Consider the following 21,626-nt stretch of genomic DNA (forward strand, 5'->3'; position numbering starts at 1 on the left):
AGCAGGAGAAGAGAGGGGCGAAAAAAGAATGGAGAAGGACCAGGCTCCTTTAGCACAGCACAAGGTACAACACAATATGGACCAAGCAACAGTGAAGGATAACACACAGTGACATAACCACGAACACCTCCATAACATCAAACCCTGCAACGCCCGGGCCGACCCGGCATTTTCCCCCCGAAAAAGCACAAGTCCCTCAGGGTACCAGAACAGCAGATCTGCGCCCCGGCGGACAACGGGTTAACTGACCTGGTCCGGCGCGACCAGAACCAGTCCCGTGTCCTAATCACGCCGCCATCCCCAGTCCCAGGAGGGGGGTAGGTACGCGTGTCGATCTAAAACATCACAGAGGGCGCCACCAAGCCGCGCCCGGTGGCCCACCCCAAAGGCGTGAGACCCCTCCACCAATGCTTTGATCTATTCCGTTATCTCCCCCCAGAGATGAAAGAGAATTCATCGAGACTAACCTAGTACACTGGCGCTCGGAAGAGACAAAACTCCATCCTAATTGCCCCATAAAAACGCAGTTTCAATGATGAGCAACCAAGGCGCGCAAGCCCATGCGTGGTTCCACACAGAAGCACCCAGGGCCAGCACTATGTACACGTCGAGACCCAAAACATATCAATGGTAATTCGAACAAGAACCCAGATAACGTTCCCTCCAAGCCGCCTGGGAGAGCGGCAGGAAGCTGGCCAAGACACAGATATGGGTCCCATATGACGCGTCTGAGGGAAAACACCCCTGTCAACCCTGCCCTATAAAAGAGAGGAGACAGGGAACCCCCAGAGAGAGACTTCCCACGTGAGTAATAATTGAAAAGATATATGCAAAATTGAGCTACGTGTCCAAAAAGATTCATGTAACAATTAGACTAAGACTCTCTGAGGAGGAGGCTCTGAAACTCTGAGGAGGCTCTCTCACTGAGGGAGGTTCTGAAACTCACAGAGGAGGCTCTGAAACTCCCTGAGGAGGAGGCTCTGAAACTCCCTGAGGAGGAGGCTCTGACCCAATATACACTACTAGTAGGGAGCAGAGCAGAAGAACAAATTGTCTCTACTGCATTGCATCACCTACCAAGCTCAAGACACATACAACAGAGCGCAGAGCAGAACTTCCTTTTAAGTTCTCACGCACCGCATAACTCATCTTGACAATAAGAGGTCCACAACATGGAGCCTGAAAAGAACTCACGGAAGTCTCACAACCAATAGAAACGCGCCCAGTGACGTACTCTATGGCGGGGGAATTCCGTGACCCACGGCCCAAATATGGCATGGGACCAGGGAACTCCCTCCCCCCCCTACCCTGTGACGCGCTGACCCAGCAACGTGACAGGAAGCCCGAAGGACAGGAGGTCCAACCCCCTGACCAATCAGAAAAAAAGGGGAGGGAGGGTTTATCAGTTCACCCCCCCATGACCCCTCACCCCTGATACGATGCAATGACAAAGCAGAGCCATGACACCAGTCATAGCGTGCTACATGAAGCGCATGTATACCTGTCAAGGTAACAGCTTCACATAGGCTCATGTGCGAACCTGCCACCTACATTTTTACACCTTTTTCTAAAGGAAGAAAAAACACAGACCAAGAGAGGGCCAAGGGCCCTGGTACAAGAGCTTACACATGTAACTTCTGTAGGCCAACACCTAACCCAGTTGTGGATCTGAAACGTGAAACGACACACACAACCCTCCATCACAACAAAAAAGGGCGAAAGTACACTCTCACTACTGTAAGAGGAACGCCGTTTTTCATGACGAGAGAAGACACAAGTCCTCGATTAAGTACTGGTCACAGGCCTTGCTAAGTCCACATGACAGCGACCAAACAATTTTCAGAAAAAAATTGCCTCTCTAAGCAAGAGCACAACCCCAGCAGAAGCTGAGGGGTTACACCAAAAACATAGTGAAACAACACACATATTGTAAACAAAATCATGTTTGAGGGGAGAAACCGGGGAAACCCACCCCTCACCACCTTACCCCTGATATGACGCCAATGTGTAGAGTAAGCTTTACATCATGCACGCCAGCACAGCCAAAGACCTTGTTTGAACAGGCACAGCCCTGTTCATGTGTGAAAAAAACTTGCCACTTGTTATTGTCATCACAAGCTGAGAGAGGGACTCATCCCTCGATCACATGCCACTATGCACAGCATTGTAGGATAACCCAGCCAGTTGTGGGCTCAGCCACGTTGTCTAACGTTACATGAACACACACAACTTCTCATCATACAACAAAAACCCAGTTCATTTTACTCACGTAAAAAACAACGCTGTTTCTAGGTAGAGAGAAAAGCACAAGCTTTGGTCAACGTTACCCAAGCTATACAAGCGACCAAGACAATTCACACACAGCACATGTCGTATCTCCAAATGTAGCGAAGTAACATACGTTTTGGGAAAAAACATCGTTATCAACAAAACATTCGGGAGGGGAAGGAAGGAAGAGTGGGGTAATGTCCAATGGACATCTTACCTGCACCAAGGAACGCAGGACGAAAAGGCCGCAACACAGGCTGGTCTCCATGTTGACGAAAGGCCTCTCGCTGGCGGGGCAAAAAGAAGCTATGGCCGAAGCCTCGCTCCGCGCGATGCCCCCCTCCTGCAGCCGGTCATGGTGCAGGCCCGATTACATCTTCTGTCAAAGATGACGTCGTAGTCGGAGTGCCAGGGCCTGCTATTCTCACGGCTAATGTTTAATGGTTGTAGCACAAGCTAACAGCTAACTCTAGGCTAACTGATAGCATCAAGCTAACGTTCCCAGCCGAGCGAACGTAACGGGCAGCTAACGTCGTAGCTAAACAGCTAACTGGCTAACAGTTAGCTCAACCCGGCTAAGAGCAAGCTAAGCAGCTACCACTGAACAACAGTACAACGTGAGAAAGCAATACATGCCAACACTTCAGACAGCCGCTGTCTTTCCCTCTTCTCATCCGAAGAGAGAAGAGAAAAAGAAGGCAACACACGCCCCACTACAGAACGGTGTTTACCATTGCGGTGCCGGCAACAAGTCCCTCGCGGACTATAGCCGACTTGAGCATGGAGATATTCTCATAATGAAACACCAAGCTCACCTCCCTCGCACCGGGTGCTTTTCATCTTTGAAAATCGGGGCCAGCGCGGCGACAGAGGGTATCCGTTTGTCCAGAGACCCGGGGAATTGAACCGCAGATTCGGAATCACGGTCCCAGGTAAACAAAGCTCCTGATGAGGAGCTCATGTTAACGTGGGCATCAAACCAGAACCCTCTCCACGCCACTAAGAGGCAGCGGAAAAAAGGATACCAGCCTGGAGCAGGACCTTCGTAAGCTGTGTAGCTGTTCCCCCCACAACCAACACACCTGGCGCCCGTGTTGCAAAAACATCCCCCGCCCCAGAGAGGCTGCCAGCCCTCACACTGCAGAGCGCCTCCCAAGCAAAGTGTCCAACTGCAGAGCCGGAGGTAATGCCGGCGGGGATTGCTCAGCGACGCGAGCCCCTACTATGAAGCTCCAATGGAGGTCAGAATGATCATCATCTTCTAGACACTCCGGTGGCGAAGACATTATCGCTGTATTTCCTCGAAAGATTGTGAGAGAGAAAACAAAGATATAATGTCAACGCAGCTCCTTCTCTTCAACGTAACTCCTTTCCAACCATTTTACACTAAACTCAAGTGGTGTATACAGACACTCGCCATGGTGAAAATAGGGAAGGAGCTGTTAGTATTGCCACACCCCTGCTTATGTAGAGGAGCGAATGGGGGTGTGGCCAGGCGGATGGGTGTGTATAGGTACATGTGGAGAAATGTATTCAGTATATAGACTGATATGGGATATATTCCAGTAGGCGCAGAGCGTAAGCTATACGATATATAACTATATGTTTCTTATCAAACCTTTCTGAAGACAGAAACTATGTTTCTTATAAAACCTTCTGAAGGCAGAAACTATATGTTTCTTATAAAACCTTCTGAAGGCAGAAACTATTATGTTTCTTATACAAACCATTCTGAAGACAGAAACTATATGTTTATTATAAAAACCTTCAGAAAGCAGTTTTTTACAGTGTAGAGGTATTTCCCTTCCTGGACCACATTGTTACCTTGCCTCGTCCACCAGGGACGTCTCCCCGGTACATGTGAAGTTCTCTATGTATCCTCCGGCCTTGCAGTTGATCTGGTCCCAGACAGGCTTACAGACGGCCAGGAAGTGAGGCCGAAGCCGGCCAATGGAGTATTTGGCGATGTCCGTCAGCGATTGGCTGGCGGCGGCCCCGAACAAATAGCTTCCCACGGCCTTGTAGATACATGCCGCGTAGTTGGAGCCCAGCGATTGGTTCTTCACGCGGGACATGTAGACGGAAAGGCACTCGCCGCAGATCATCTGCAAACCACAGAGAAAATCACAGTCATCAACGATGAGCAGCTGCCTGGTAGACACATGATCAGAAACACCTTGAAGGTACCAATCTGCCCGTCCTGCCTGGCGATGGACTGTCTTTTCTCACTGTTCTCAGTTTGTTCTTGTGTCATTGTTCTGATAGTGTGTGTTTCAGTCCTGTGTTCCTGTTCTTGTGTCATTGTTCTGATAGTGTGTGTTTCAGTCCTGTCTTCCTGTTCTTGTGTCATTGTTCTGTTAGTGTGTGTTTCAGTCCTGTGTTCCTGTTGTGTCATTGTTCTGATAGTGTGTGTTTCAGTCCTGTGTTCCTGTTGTGTCATTGTTCTGATAGAATTGATGAAGATTATGAGTTGTTGAATGTAATCAGAGCAGCATAACATACGGTTATCCTATAACCATAGTTATATGAGTATAGCGAGCGCTCTGCACTCTAGTGGAACCCTATCCCTTATCAATCTAATACTGAATAATTTTCTTCACATGTACACACCCATCCACCTGGCCACACCCACATCCGCTCCTCTACATAAGCGGGGTCATGGCCATACTAACAGCTCCTTCCCAAGTCTTTCACCACCGAAGGCAAAGACCAGTCAGTGCAGAGCGCTCGCTATACTCATATAACTATGGTTATAGGATAACCGTATGTTGTATATCGTATAGCTTACGCTCTGCACTCTAGTGGAACACAGGAGCTGAGCAGAGCGGAAGCTCAACAAATGTACCCGCTGAGGCCCCCCACAACCATCGGAACCGGGGAGGACCCGAGCCCCCGGACCCCCCTAGAGGGGGACGAGAGGGAATCGGATCCAACTGTGCGAAGAGGGTTTAGCAACTCAACGCACAGGGTGAGCAGATCGTGGTACTTACCTTCACACAAAAGGACCCGCAACTACCCAGGCGCGCATCCCACATGCCACTAGGGAACAAACGGGAAGAAAAAAAAACCTGTTACAGCCCCTAACATCACAGGGTCAAAGGTCAAGAACCCAACCCCGTGGCAAGGCCATAGCAGCGGAGCGCGGAGGAGGACCCAGCCCCAGGAACAGCCTGAGGGCCAGGACCCCCCGGAAAGGGGGCCTGGTGAGGCCAACGATGCCGTAGCATCGAGACCCCACCAGACGGTCACTAGTGACACTACCCCCCACATCGCCAGCGTATCGGACAGGGCCCAATCCAAGAACAGGCCCTTCCCCCCTACAGCACGCCGCCCTGAAGCACTCTACAGAGGCTACACCCCCACAACACTGTGGGGCCAGTCGGCGCACCGGGGAGACAATCCACAAATAGGTTGATCCCTCAATCCTGGCAACAGGACAAGAGCGTAACTTGACCTGTGCCCGGAGCACTGCGGACTAGACAGGCGCCTAAAGGGTCTACTGTGAACAGCACCCCGGCGGAAGGGGCGTTCGGTAAGCTGTGCACCATGTCGCAGCCTCCACAAACCCAGACCCCCTAGAGAGGTCGAGGTAGAGAAGGCTGACACGATTGGCAGACGTCATGAAAAGTGCGGGGGCACACTCGCAGGCAGACAGGGTCAAGCCCGGCCTAAACCCGAGTCGACTCTGCTACCAACACACCGGGGTATCAACCACCCCCCTATGTTTAGTTTAACAGGAGGCGGTTGTTCCCTTAACCCCCCCAAGAAAAAACTCCGAAACACAACTGCGCGTATACACTGGCTATACAGGCAGTACAAGTGTTTCAGTTTTCAAGAAGGGGTTAAACCAGGCCAACAGGTCGACGAGAACGAGTCCGGACCTGGGCCCGGCGGACCGGGACGTACACAGGGATGCCAGAGGGGTACAATAGAACCACCTCGACAGCCCCCTCCCAGCCCCGCCAAGCAGGGGAATGGAGGGGCGAAAAAGAATGGAGAAGGACCAGGCCCCTTAGCACAGCGCAAGGTACAACACAATATGGAGCAAACTGCGAAGGATAACTCGTAGTGACGTAACCACGACACACACCTCCATAACATCAAACCCTGCGACGCCCGGGCCAACCCGGCATTTCCCCCCCGAAAAAGCACAAAGTCCTTCAGGGTACCAGAACAGCAGATCTGCGCCCCGGCAGACAACGGGTTAACTGACCTGGTCCGGCGCGACCAGAACCAGTCCTGTGTCCTAATCACGCCACCATCCCCAGTCCTAAGAGGGGGGTAGGTACGCGTGTCGATCTAAAACATCACAGAGGGCGCCACCAAGACGGTCAGAACATGAACGCACCGTGCTCGGTGGCCCACCCCATGGGCGTGAGAGATGAGCGAGAGTTCGTCGAGACTAACCTAGTACACTGGCGCTCGGAAGAGATAAAATCTCCATCCCAGTTGCTCTACAAAAAACGCATTTTCTTTTTAACCTTCTCTTTCTCCTATTTTTCAGATTTTCTCCCCGTCCCAATTAGTTGTTGTGCCAATTCCCCCCCTCCCCTACCTGGTTGTTGTACGCATGTTCTCCCACGAGTGGGTACAAGGGTGTCCTGGACTCCTGATGTCGAACGCACGCTTCCTCCGAGACGTGCGCCGTCAAGCCAGTGATGCTCTTTTCACTTGGCAGCAAGGACTCTCATTGGTGAAGTGTAACGCGTGGGAGGGCACGCTATCTCCACCAAGTCCTGCCCCGCTTAGCAAGCACCGAGACCTGACCTGTAGGCGTCGCTGTCCACAACGCCAGATTCCCACCCGCCAGCTTTCCCACCCCCTAATACTGCCAATTGTATTAGTATGAACGGCCAGCCAAGCTGGTAGCAACGCCGCGAGCTGGGCTCGAACCCAGCGTCTCCTGCGTTGGTGACGAGCGCAATCTCCGCTACGCCACCTGACCGCCCCTACAATGGTAATTCTAACAAGAAACCAGATAACGTTCCCTCCATGCCGCCTGGGATGAGCGGTAGGAAGCTGGCCAAAAGACACAGATACGGGCCCCATATGACGCGTCTGAGGGAAAAAACCCTGCCAACACTGCTCTGTATAAAGAGAGGAGACAGGGAACCCCCAGAGAGACCTCCCACGTAAGTAATAATTGAAAAGATATATGTAAACATTGAGCCACGTGACCAAAAGCTCAACACATATGCAATAGAGAGCAGAGCAGAAAACAAGTTTCCAACGCACCGCATAACTCAATCTTGACAATGACAGCGGTCCACAACATGGAGCCTGAAAAAAAACTCACGGAAGCCTCACGACCAATAGAAACGCGCCCAGTGACGTATTCTATGGCCGGGGAAATTCCGTGACCCACCTGCCCAAATATGGCGTGGGACCAGGGAACTCCCCCCCCCCCCCCCCCCCCCCCCCGCCTCTCCCCACCCTGTGACGCGCTGACCCAACAGCATGACAGGAAGACCGAAGAACAGGAGGACCAACCCCCTGGCCAATCAGAAAAAAGGGGGGGGGTTTATCAGTTCACCCCCTTATGACCCCATACCCCGGATACGATGAAAACAAACAAGCAGCAATGATACCAGCTTACCTAGCATGCTACATGAAAAGCGTATATACACTAGGATAAGCTCAACCATTGCACGCCAGCCACAGACGATAAACTCGTTTGTGAAAACGGGTTTTTATACAAGGCTTTAGGCTCATGTGAGAACACGTCACCCGTGTTTATATACTTCACCAAGTAAAGAGAAAACACAGACGTTTAAAGAGAGGGTCAAAGACCTCGGTACAAGCTACATATGTGATTACTTCTAACCTGGTTGTGGACTCGATGCCATGTTTCCCAAACGTAACAGAATACACACAACCCCCTCAGATAAAAAGGTAAAGTTCACTCTTACTACTGCAAGAAGAACACAGTCTTCTTCATGATGAGGGAAAACAAGTCTTTCGACTGAGTGCTAGCCACAGGCCATTGCTAAGCACACATGTATAGCGACCAGAACACAATTTTCAAGAAATATTTCCTACTCCCTAAGCAAGCACACAACCCCACAGCTAGGTGAGGGTTATACATTGTATCCCCAATATATAGTGAATAAACACACATTTTGTAACAAAAAACAGTCCCTCACCAGGAGGGACTTTTTTATTTAATAACAAAATCATATGTTGGGGGGGGGGAAGGGGACAGGGGTAAACAGGGGAGTCACTAGCGGCGCCTGCCGCGTGCAGAGCACTGTTTGCCCCCACGGGGAGCCGGCCCGGAGGAACGGTTCTGGGGAGCCTGGTCACGACGATCCCTACCGTTACCTCCGGGCGTGGGCCGGCTGGCTGCAGCGGACGAGGCACTCCCTCCACTCCTGGCCTTCTTCGCCGAAGGTCCAGCAGCGGCGGCGGCGGAGGCAACGGTCGCGGTCCTCTGCCGGCGTTGCTTCTTCCGGACATCACCGGTGGCATCAGGTCGGGGGAAATGGGGTTGGAGCACAGAGCGCTCCTCCTCCATCTCTCTGCAGGCTGCCGTCATCTGCTGCATGGCCGACCCGAATAGCCCAGCATCGGAGAGGGGGGCCGTGAGCAGCGGAATCCTCTTCTGCTCCGGCACCCGCACCTGCTCCAGCCAAAGGTGGCGCTGGGAGAGAGTGGCCAGGGCGTGCTCCTTCCCCACGGCTATCGCCTGCAGCTGGGTTAGGTGCAGGATGGCTCCAGCCGCCTGGGTGTGAAGATATTGTTGATGGTCATCCAATACCAACCCGCCCGCCAGCATCCCCGACATGTAGCGTGCTAGCTGCGCGATGTTGGAGGTCGCAGCTAGGCTCTGAGTCGCGGCGATGTACACCTGGTCACTCCAATTAGCCAACTGCCTAGCCGATTTCCCTTGGGGAACCGGCTTTCGCAACGGCTCCCACACCATTTCGGGACAAAGTATGTATGCCATCGGGCTATCAAGCCGAGGCACCCCGTCCTTTAGCCCCTGGACCAAACCCGCCACCCGCGTGACTGGCACGTAGGCGGGGGTAAGGCCAACAATGCGGGAGATTACCTGTCCCTGTGTCACGTAGGCCTCCATCGACAGGAAGAATGGGCAGACAACGCCCGTCTCTCTCACAGGACGACGTTGCCAGAGATGACCTATCATGTCATCAGGAACAGGTGCTGGCAGTGGCTGCGGCAACGCCACGCCATTAGCGGCTGCGGCGGCCGCCATGAGCTCGGGGAACAAGGCAAGCAACTCCCCTTGTGTACCTCGCTCCACGTCACTCGCGTCCCTCATGTACGGGAGGCTGCCACGGGGACCACCATCCGACGCGGCAGATAGCTGGGCATCTTGTCTCAGGGTCGGAGGTTCTAACCCAACCCTGGAGTACAAGGGACCCCAAGGAGACGCAGCACTCCCTGCCACTCCCCGAGGGGGAGAGTGATACGTCTCTACTGGGGCTTCGAACAAGAGAGCTCTCGCCCCCTCCATATAATCCTCAGTCTCCATCGGAAATGGAGACGAGGCAAGAGAACTCTCATCCGGCTCCAGCGCAACATCAAAGCCTGGCCGTTCGCCCCTGCTGCTCGCCGCCTTACGACGAGAGCGAGCTGAGGCGAAGAGTCTGTCGCAAATCCCCTGCCACCAGAGGAGCTGTCGGCCGACTGTCCACTGGCGGGGGAACCAGGGCCGGAACCAGGCCATCTCACGGGAGATGGAGGCTCAACAGCCCCTCGGAGAGGCAAACTCACCACCGGGCGCCGCCCGGGCGTATCCGACTGCCACGACCGCGGAGCCAGAGACGCCCCAGGACGCACGGAGGACGCGGCAATGTTGAAGCGCTGGTGAAGGGTGACGTTGCGAGCGTCCAAACCCTCCGAAGGTGCAAACATTATGTCTTAGCTTTTCTCGTAAAATTGCGAGAGAGAAAAATAAGATAAAATGTCCACGTAGCTCCTTTCCAACAACTATTTCAGCACTAAACTCAAAGTGGTGTGTTACAGACACTTTTCGGTGGTGAGAATAGGGAAGGAGCTGTTAGTATGGCCACACCCCTGCTTATGTAGAGGAGCGGATGGGGGTGTGGCCAGGCGGATGGGTGTGTACATGTGAAGAAAATTATTCAGTATTAGATTGATAAGGGATAGGGTTCCACTAGAGTGCAGAGCGTAAGCTATACAATATATAACTGGACTGGACCACATACTACTTTAACATAACATTTAATCAGAACAGCAGAACTGGACCACATACCACTTTAACATCACCTATAGAGGTCAACGGTTCGAAGATCGAATGCCCCCAAGCACTGGGATACACAAACGTTATGTAGAATGCATACTTTCACTTTTGATACTTAGTTACATTCAATATCAAACACGTCTCTACTTTTACTTAGGTGGGATTTTGAATGGAGGACTTTTACTTTTACCAGAGTACTATTTTATCTGGGTATTTCTACTACTTGTGTACTTCTTCCACCACTGGACGCTATACAGGAGAGCCCCGCCCACCCCCACTATGAGCATTCCTGTCGCGGCGGCTGCTCTCTACATCGCTCGTATGTGTGTATTACGGCCGGATGGCGTCCAGACTGTGTGGAATGTCGACTCACAATGCGAGCTGCGGCCCTCCCTAAGCTCAATCGGATCACAATGTGAGCAGAGTCCGGTTTGCGGATGGTCCGGAAACTCCAGACATGACATGTTATTGTGTCGCGCGGCGTGGCGGGATTATAGAATATCACGTTCAAACAACCGTAGCCTGTAGCGATTGTAGCCTGTAGCGACTGTAGCGACTGTACACTACCCAGCTGCACCTAGTGCATAGACCTCTACATTACCCAGCCACTCTAGTGTTTAGACCTCTACAATACCCAGCCTCTCTAGTGTTTAGACCTCTACACTACCCAGCCACTCTAGTGTTTAGACCTCTACAATACCCAGCCTCTCTAGTGCTTAGACCTCTACACTACCCAGCCTCTCTAGTGTTTAGACCTCTACACCAGGGGTTCCCAAAGTGGGGCAGGGGGGTCGCGAGCCGCCGCGCGCGGGGGGGGGGGGGGGGGGGGGGGGGGGGGGTGGTTGCCAGATGATTTTTAAAAAATTATAATAATAATCCAAAAAAAAAATGTCTAGTTGCAGCAGCGCAATAGTTAGATAACCTAGGTGGGGAACAACCAGGAGATCACTGCAACTCACACAAGTTGGAGAACTATCTCTCTCTCTCTCTCTCTTTCTCTCACACACACAAAGGGAGCCGCATGTGATTGGTGGAGGCGGGACCCTTACAAAAAACTGTTGTTGCTAATCATTGACACATGCTAGCCTGTAATAATCCCCCCCAGAAAAATCTTGCATTTGATATATTGCAAATATATGCCATCACACACACTGGCATTTAAAGGGTTAGAATTATGTTATGGGTTATGATCAGGGCTGAAGTTGAATAAAAGATTGTATTTTTTTCAATCTGACATTACAAAAAAACAGAAAATCTAAATCAGTGTTGTTGCTAATCAACATAATGCTAGCCTGTTTTTTAAGAATAATTTGTGATGCCATCACAAACACTGGCATTTAAAGGGTACAAATAAAAAAATTCCTGCACCAGAATGCAGGAAATGAAGTCTTTGTAACAAAAAGAATCCTGGTGGGGGACCGCCAGACCCCCTGCTTAAAAAGTGGCCTGACTGGGGCTATATTTTGCACTATATTTCCTGGCCTGAATGATTTCCCCAGTCCGGCCCTGGTTAAAAGCCTCCAATGCTTATTAGTGTGTGTGCGTTTGAATGTTTGCATGTTTCAACCATACATTTCCATTTATAAAAAAAAGAAAAGTTTGGGAACCCCTGCTCTACACTACCCAGCCACTCCAGTACTTAGACCTCTACACTCCCCAGCCAATCCAGTGCTTAGACCTTAAAACTACCCAGCCACTCTAGTGCTTAGACATCTACACTACCCAGCCACTCTAGTGTTTAGACCTCTACACTACCCAGCCTCTCTAGTGCTTAGACCTCTACACTACCCACCCGCTCCAGTGTTTAGACCTCTACACTACCCAGCCACTCTAGTGTTTAGACCTCTACACTACCAGCCACTCCAGTGCTTAGACCTCTACACTACCCAGCCACTCTAGTGTTTAGACCTCTACACTACCCAGCCTCTCTAGTGTTTAGACCTCTACACTACCCAGCCTCTCTAGTGTTTAGACCTCTACACTACCCACCCGCTCCAGTGTTTAGACCTCTACACTACCCAGCCACTCTAGTGCTTAGACCTCTACACTACCAGCCACTCTAGTGTTTAGACCTCTATACTACCCAGCCACTCCAGTGTTTAGACCTCTATACTACCAGCCACTCTAGTGTTTAGACCTCTACACTACCCAGCCTCTCTAGTGCTTAGACCTCTATACTACCAGCCACTCCAGTGTTTAGACCTCTACACTACCAGCCACTCTAGTGTTTAGACCTCTATACTACCCAGCCACTCTAGTGTTTAGACCTCTACACTACCCAGCCTCTCTAGTGCTTAGACCTCTACACTACCCAGCCACTCTAGTGTTTAGACCTCTACACTACCCAGCCTCTCTAGTGCTTAGACCTCTACACTACCCAGCCACTCTAGTGTTTAGACCTCTACACTACCCAGCCACTCCAGTGTTTAGACCTCTACACTACCCAGCCACTCTAGTGTTTAGACCTCTACACTACCCAGCCTCTCTAGTGCTTAGACCTCTATACTACCAGCCACTCCAGTGTTTAGACCTCTACACTACCCAGCCACTCCAGTGTTTAGACCTCTATACTACCAGCCCCTCTAGTGTTTAGACCTCTACACTACCCAGCCACTCTAGTGTTTAGACCTCTACACTACCCAGCCTCTCTAGTGTTTAGACCTCTACACTACCCAGCCTCTCTAGTGTTTAGACCTCTACACTACCCAGCCACTCCAGTGTTTAGACCTCTACACTACCCAGCCACTCTAGTGTTTTGACCTCTACACTACCCAGCCACTCCAGTGCTTAGACCTCTACACTACCAGCCACTCTAGTGTTTAGACCTCTACACTACCCAGCCTCTCTAGTGCTTAGACTAGAGATGTTCCGATACCATTTTTCCCTTTCCGATCCGATTCCGATACCTAAGCTTTGGGTATCGGCCGATACCGATATTTATCCGATACCAGTGCATAAAAAAAAATTAAAAAAAAATTTATATAAATTATACTTTTTTTTTTTTCAGATACTGTTATACTGTTTTTTAGTAATAACTAGAACGTATGGTATTTATTCAACAACAGGTGATTGTATAGATTTGTATTAGTATCATTAATCAATGAGTATGGGCTGCAGCACTGCAGATATACCCTACTCCAATGATCCACACGGACATTAAACGGTGTTGCACTCGCTACTCAGTGGCTCTGCAGATATACCCTATTCAGTCTGTAAGCTAGTGGCAGACGTTCATGTTGTGATTTTTGATGCAAAATAAATATTCAACATTCTCTTTTGAAACTCCGCCTCAGACTCTTATCCTTTGGCACTTGCTGTACTTTGCTTGCAGGTCTGCAGCCATTATTGCTGGATTATGTGAATAGCACCAACTTTAGACACGGTAACGTTATCAAGCTAAGCTAACTGACCTAGCTCGCCTTCCCGCATCGACATTAAGATAACGTTAGTAATAGTCAGCTAACGCTAGTCCGTAGCTACTTAACTTAAATACAATTCACCGTGGGTGCATTATTGTTGATAGACGGTCACGGACAGTGTTAGGTCCTGGAGAAAGGACAGGCGATCATCTGATTTGATGTAACGTTAAAAGCGGATGTTGTTCCAACTAGCTATCTTTCCAGCTAATGCTATCATAACACCAGCCAAACACATCCCGATTCCCGTCCGAGCTCCCCGTCACACCGCACTGTCGGGGACAATGGAATTTAAGAAAGTGTATCTGCTGTTAAAATGACACAGCATCACACTTTAAAACATGTTCATTTTATAATCCTCACTCTCCGCAGGACTCGGCAGGAGATAAATTACATCATGGGATCGGAGGCTAGAATTTACGTGTACTCGCCGATACCGATACTAGCATTTTAGGCAGTATCGGCGGCATTTCCGATACTAGTATCGGTATCGGAACAACTCTAGCTTAGACCTCTACACTACCAGCCACTCCAGTGTTTAGACCTCTACACTACCCAGCCTCTCTAGTGTTTAGACCTCTACACTACCCAGCCACTCTAGTGTTTTGACCTCTACACTACCCAGCCACTCCAGTGCTTAGACCTCTACACTACCAGCCACTCTAGTGTTTAGACCTCTACACTACCCACCCGCTCCAGTGTTTAGACCTCTACACTACCCACCCGCTCCAGTGCTTAGACCTCTATACCCAGCCACTCCAGTGTTTAGACCTCTACACTACCCAGCCACTCCAGTGCTTAGACCTCTATACCCAGCCACTCCAGTGCTTAGACCTCTACACTACCCAGCTGCACCTAGTGCATAGACCTCTACATTACCCAGCCACTCTAGTGTTTAGACCTCTACAATACCCAGCCTCTCTAGTGTTTAGACCTCTACACTACCCAGCCACTCTAGTGTTTAGACCTCTACAATACCCAGCCTCTCTAGTGCTTAGACCTCTACACTACCCAGCCTCTCTAGTGTTTAGACCTCTACACCAGGGGTTCCCAAAGTGGGGCAGGGGGGTCGCGAGCCGCCGCGCGCGGGGGGGGGGGGGGGGGGGGGGGGGTGGTTGCCAGATGATTTTTAAAAAATTATAATAATAATCCAAAAAAAAAATGTCTAGTTGCAGCAGCGCAATAGTTAGATAACCTAGGTGGGGAACAACCAGGAGATCACTGCAACTCACACAAGTTGGAGAACTATCTCTCTCTCTCTCTCTCTTTCTCTCACACACACAAAGGGAGCCGCATGTGATTGGTGGAGGCGGGACCCTTACAAAAAACTGTTGTTGCTAATCATTGACACATGCTAGCCTGTAATAATCCCCCCCAGAAAAATCTTGCATTTGATATATTGCAAATATATGCCATCACACACACTGGCATTTAAAGGGTTAGAATTATGTTATGGGTTATGATCAGGGCTGAAGTTGAATAAAAGATTGTATTTTTTTCAATCTGACATTACAAAAAAACAGAAAATCTAAATCAGTGTTGTTGCTAATCAACATAATGCTAGCCTGTTTTTTAAGAATAATTTGTGATGCCATCACAAACACTGGCATTTAAAGGGTACAAATAAAAAAATTCCTGCACCAGAATGCAGGAAATGAAGTCTTTGTAACAAAAAGAATCCTGGTGGGGGACCCCCAGACCCCCTGCTTAAAAAGTGGCCTGACTGGGGCTATATTTTGCACTATATTTCCTGGCCTGAATGATTTCCCCAGTCCGGCCCTGGTTAAAAGCCTCCAATGCTTATTAGTGTGTGTGCGTTTGAATGTTTGCATGTTTCAACCATACATTTCCATTTATAAAAAAAAGAAAAGTTTGGGAACCCCTGCTCTACACTACCCAGCCACTCCAGTACTTAGACCTCTACACTCCCCAGCCAATCCAGTGCTTAGACCTTAAAACTACCCAGCCACTCTAGTGCTTAGACATCTACACTACCCACCCACTCTAGTGTTTAGACCTCTACACTACCCAGCCTCTCTAGTGCTTAGACCTCTACACTACCCACCCGCTCCAGTGTTTAGACCTCTACACTACCCAGCCACTCTAGTGTTTAGACCTCTACACTACCAGCCACTCCAGTGCTTAGACCTCTACACTACCCAGCCACTCTAGTGTTTAGACCTCTACACTACCCAGCCTCTCTAGTGTTTAGACCTCTACACTACCCAGCCTCTCTAGTGTTTAGACCTCTACACTACCCACCCGCTCCAGTGTTTAGACCTCTACACTACCCAGCCACTCTAGTGCTTAGACCTCTACACTACCAGCCACTCTAGTGTTTAGACCTCTATACTACCCAGCCACTCCAGTGTTTAGACCTCTATACTACCAGCCACTCTAGTGTTTAGACCTCTACACTACCCAGCCTCTCTAGTGTTTAGACCTCTATACTACCAGCCACTCCAGTGTTTAGACCTCTACACTACCAGCCACTCTAGTGTTTAGACCTCTATACTACCCAGCCACTCTAGTGTTTAGACCTCTACACTACCCAGCCTCTCTAGTGCTTAGACCTCTACACTACCCAGCCACTCTAGTGTTTAGACCTCTACACTACCCAGCCTCTCTAGTGCTTAGACCTCTACACTACCCAGCCACTCTAGTGTTTAGACCTCTACACTACCCAGCCACTCCAGTGTTTAGACCTCTACACTACCCAGCCACTCTAGTGTTTAGACCTCTACACTACCCAGCCTCTCTAGTGCTTAGACCTCTATACTACCAGCCACTCCAGTGTTTAGACCTCTACACTACCCAGCCACTCCAGTGTTTAGACCTCTATACTACCAGCCCCTCTAGTGTTTAGACCTCTACACTACCCAGCCACTCCAGTGTTTAGACCTCTACACTACCCAGCCTCTCTAGTGTTTAGACCTCTACACTACCCAGCCACTCCAGTGTTTAGACCTCTACACTACCCAGCCACTCTAGTGTTTTGACCTCTACACTACCAGCCACTCTAGTGTTTAGACCTCTACACTACCAGCCACTCCAGTGCTTAGACCTCTACACTACCAGCCACTCTAGTGTTTAGACCTCTACACTACCCAGCCTCTCTAGTGCTTAGACTAGAGATGTTCCGATACCATTTTTCCCTTTCCGATCCGATTCCGATACCTAAGCTTTGGGTATCGGCCGATACCGATATTTATCCGATACCAGTGCATAAAAAAAAATTAAAAAAAAAATTATATAAATTATATATATTTTTTTTTCAGATACTGTTATACTGTTTTTTAGTAATAACTAGAACGTATGGTATTTATTCAACAACAGGTGATTGTATAGATTTGTATTAGTATCATTAATCAATGAGTATGGGCTGCAGCACTGCAGATATACCCTACTCCAATGATCCACACGGACATTAAACGGTGTTGCACTCGCTACTCAGTGGCTCTGCAGATATACCCTATTCAGTCTGTAAGCTAGTGGCAGACGTTCATGTTGTGATTTTTGATGCAAAATAAATATTCAACATTCTCTTTTGAAACTCCGCCTCAGACTCTTATCCTTTGGCACTTGCTGTACTTTGCTTGCAGGTCTGCAGCCATTATTGCTGGATTATGTGAATAGCACCAACTTTAGACACGGTAACGTTATCAAGCTAAGCTAACTGACCTAGCTCGCCTTCCCGCATCGACATTAAGATAACGTTAGTAATAGTCAGCTAACGCTAGTCCGTAGCTACTTAACTTAAATACAATTCACCGTGGGTGCATTATTGTTGATAGACGGTCACGGACAGTGTTAGGTCCTGGAGAAAGGACAGGCGATCATCTGATTTGATGTAACGTTAAAAGCGGATGTTGTTCCAACTAGCTATCTTTCCAGCTAATGCTATCATAACACCAGCCAAACACATCCCGATTCCCGTCCGAGCTCCCCGTCACACCGCACTGTCGGGGACAATGGAATTTAAGAAAGTGTATCTGCTGTTAAAATGACACAGCATCACACTTTAAAACATGTTCATTTTATAATCCTCACTCTCCGCAGGACTCGGCAGGAGATAAATTACATCATGGGATCGGAGGCTAGAATTTACGTGTACTCGCCGATACCGATACTAGCATTTTAGGCAGTATCGGCGGCATTTCCGATACTAGTATCGGTATCGGAACAACTCTAGCTTAGACCTCTACACTACCAGCCACTCCAGTGTTTAGACCTCTACACTACCCAGCCTCTCTAGTGTTTAGACCTCTACACTACCCAGCCTCTCTAGTGTTTAGACCTCTACACTACCCAGCCACTCTAGTGTTTTGACCTCTACACTACCCAGCCACTCCAGTGTTTAGACCTCTACACTACCCAGCCTCTCTAGTGTTTAGACCTCTACACTACCCAGCCACTCTAGTGTTTTGACCTCTACACTACCCAGCCACTCCAGTGCTTAGACCTCTACACTACCAGCCACTCTAGTGTTTAGACCTCTACACTACCCACCCGCTCCAGTGCTTAGACCTCTATACCCAGCCACTCCAGTGTTTAGACCTCTACACTACCCAGCCACTCCAGTGCTTAGACCTCTATACCCAGCCACTCCAGTGCTTAGACCTCTACACTACCAGCCTCTCCAGTGTTTAGACCTCTACACTACCCAGCCACTCTAGTGTTTAGACATCTACACTACCCACCCGCTCCAGTGTTTAGACCTCTACACTACCCAGCCACTCTAGTGTTTAGACCTCTACAATACCAGCCTCTCTAGTGTTTAGACCTCTACACTACCCAGCCACTCTAGTGTTTAGACATCTACACTACCCACCCGCTCCAGTGTTTAGACCTCTACACTACCCAGCCACTCTAGTGTTTAGACCTCTACACTACCAGCCTCTCCAGTGTTTAGACCTCTACACTACCCAGCCACTCTAGTGTTTAGACATCTACACTACCCACCCGCTCCAGTGTTTAGACCTCTACACTACCCAGCCACTCTAGTGCTTAGACCTCTATACTACCCAGTGTTTAGACCTCTACACTACCCAGCCACTCCAGTGCTTAGACCTCTATACTACCCAGCCTCTCTAGTGTTTAGACCTCTATACTACCCAGCCACTCCAGTGTTTAGACCTCTACACTACCCAGTGTTTAGACCTCTACACTACCAGCCACTCTAGTGTTTAGACCTCTACACTACCCAGCCTCTCTAGTGTTTAGACCTCTACACTAGTACCCAGCCTCTCTAGTGTTTAGACCTCTACACTACCCAGTGTTTAGACCTCTACACTACCCACCCGCTCTAGTGTTTAGACCTCTACACTACCAGCCACTCTAGTGTTTAGACCTCTACACTACCAGCCACTCTAGTGTTTAGACCTCTACACTAGTACCCAGCCTCTCCAGTGTTTAGACCTCTACACTACCCAGTGTTTAGACCTCTACACTACCCAGCCACTCCAGTGCTTAGACCTCTACTACCCAGTGCTTAGACCTCTACATTGCCCAGTCGCACCACATTTTACATTTAAAGATGAATACATTTTCACACAGGGGGTCAGAGGCGATGACTTGCCACGATCAGGGTGAAGGGGATCATGACCCCGCCCAGCAGCTGATAGGAGATGGTGTCATCCTTGAGCGGGTAGCGGATGGACTCGTCGTTGCAGAAGAAGCCCCGTCTGAACGGGCTGTGCTGAGGAGTGAGGATGGCAAATGGGAGTCCGACTGGTAATGAGAGGAGAAGAGAACAAGAGGATGAGAGGAGAAGAGAACAAGAGGATGAGAGGAGAAGAGAACAAAAGGATGAGAGCAGAAGAGAACAAGAGGATGAGAGGAGAAGAGAACAAGAGGATGAGAAGAGAAGAGAACAAGAGGATGAGAGGAGAAGAGAACAAGAGGATGAGAAGAGAAGAGAAGAGAACAAGAGGATGAGAGGAGAAGAGAAGAGGAGAGAACAAGAGGATGAGAAGAGAAGAGAAGAGAACAAGAGGATGAGAAAAGAACAAGAGGATGAGAGGAGAAGAGAACAAGAGGATGAGAAGAGAAGAGAACAAGAGGATGAGAAGAGAAGAGGAGAGAACAAGAGGATGAGAGGAGAAGAGAACAAGAGGATGAGAGGAGAAGAGAACAAGAGGATGAGAAGAGGAGAGAACAAGAGGATGAGAAGAGGAGAGAACAAGAGGATGAGAAGAGAAGAGGAGAGAACAAGAGGATGAGACAGGGTTAGAAATTAACATTTTTTTTCAAGGGCTTTTTTTGCCCCCCTTAATTGATTTTCGGGGGCTTTTTTTTGTATTTCGGGGGCACTGCATTTTTATGATAAACGGTAGGGGTGGGACGGTTCACAAAATGGGACGGTTTGGTTCGTATCACGATTTTGGTGTCACGGTTTTCAGTTCGATATATGTAAATTTTTATTAAAAAAAAATGTAACACTCAAATCTAAACATGTTTCTCATTTATTAAAAATAAAATAAAAGGTTTACAGTGTTTACAGCCTTAAATAATGTTTGGCACACAAAGACCGAACTGACTGAAAAATATAGGCTACATTTGTCAAAGTATTAACTTAGTGCAAACAAACAATATGCTCAGCCAGCACTAGACTTTCCTTTCTTTAATATAAACACACAAAAACAATGTCAACCATGTTTAAATTCCCTGATCGTCAGTTCTTAATGGAAAGATTCGTTTTCTGCTTGAAATTATTATGTTTCTGTCTACATTTATTTAGACTAACATTATTTAAATATTGAGTGCAACTGTGGTGGATTACGTAATTCGGTGAGTTGGAACTATCTATGGGTTGGCGCCGGGTCCCCACGGACATTTTAGCGTCACGGACCACCAGCCCAGACAATGTTATCAGCTCCGGTAACGTTAGGAGGAGACGTTCTAACATCAACATGCAGTGGAAAAGCGGCAATAGTCCCGGTTGGAGTTAGTAAAACACAGTTGTATGTTAGCCTTCTTGGATGTTGAATAAACGCCTATCATTGTCTTTAAACACCCCGCCTCTCAGACTCCCATTTCCTCCTCTGCTACAGTAGCTAGTAGCTACGGTGACATTTCATTGACTACAGTATTAGCTTGCGGGCTGCGTCGGGCTACCATAGTTAAAACGTGCGTTGTGTTTACAAACTCCTAACGCTATGGCAAGATGTGTGTAGGCATATGTAATGTTAATGGCTATGTTTTTAAAGTCGTAATGAAGATTGATTTATATTGTGCGTGCCATTTTTACACAAACTGACTAGCACCTGGCAGCTGGCTGCTGCTGCCTGCAGCCAGTGCAGAACACCGGCTCCGCCAAATGAATTTTTTTTTATTTGCGCGTCATCTGAACCGTACTCCCACAGACGCTCCATTACCGGATAAATATATATATAATTAGTAAACTGTCGGGGGCATTAAGTGCCCTCCTTAACTGATTTTCGAGGGCATTTTGTCCATTTTCAAGGGCATTATGCCCCAAGCCCCCGTTAATTTCGAACCCTGGGATGAGAGGAGAAGAGAACAAGAGGATGAGAGAAGAGAACAAGAGGATGAGAAGAGAACAAGAGGATGAGAAGAGAAGAGAACAAGAGGATGAGAGGAGAAGAGAAAAGGAGAGAGAGAACAAGAGGATGAGAATAGAAGAGAACAAGAGGATGAGAGGAGAAGAGAAGAGGAGAGAGAGAACAAGAGGATGAGAATAGAAGAGAACAAGA

At 49.0% G+C, this 21,626-nt stretch overlaps 1 protein-coding gene across 3 annotated transcripts in view; it reads right to left on the bottom strand.

Annotated features, from left to right (window-relative positions):
- Positions 1 to 21,626, bottom strand: part of LOC311235865 (phospholipid phosphatase 1-like) — a 52,975-nt gene that overhangs the window by 17,308 nt on the left and 14,041 nt on the right. For all 3 annotated transcript variants that reach the window (XM_084323374.1, XM_084323376.1, XM_084323375.1), the window contains 2 exons: positions 19,490 to 19,641; positions 4,093 to 4,373 (listed from right to left, as the gene is read on the bottom strand). In XM_084323374.1, the coding sequence (XP_084179500.1) occupies positions 4,093 to 4,373; positions 19,490 to 19,641 (433 nt within the window). The remainder of the gene's footprint in view (positions 1 to 4,092; positions 4,374 to 19,489; positions 19,642 to 21,626) is intronic.

The sequence above is a fragment of the Notolepis coatsorum genome (genome assembly GCF_963971535.1).
Source record: "Notolepis coatsorum genome assembly, chromosome: 10".
Taxonomy (NCBI): domain Eukaryota; kingdom Metazoa; phylum Chordata; class Actinopteri; order Aulopiformes; family Paralepididae; genus Notolepis; species Notolepis coatsorum.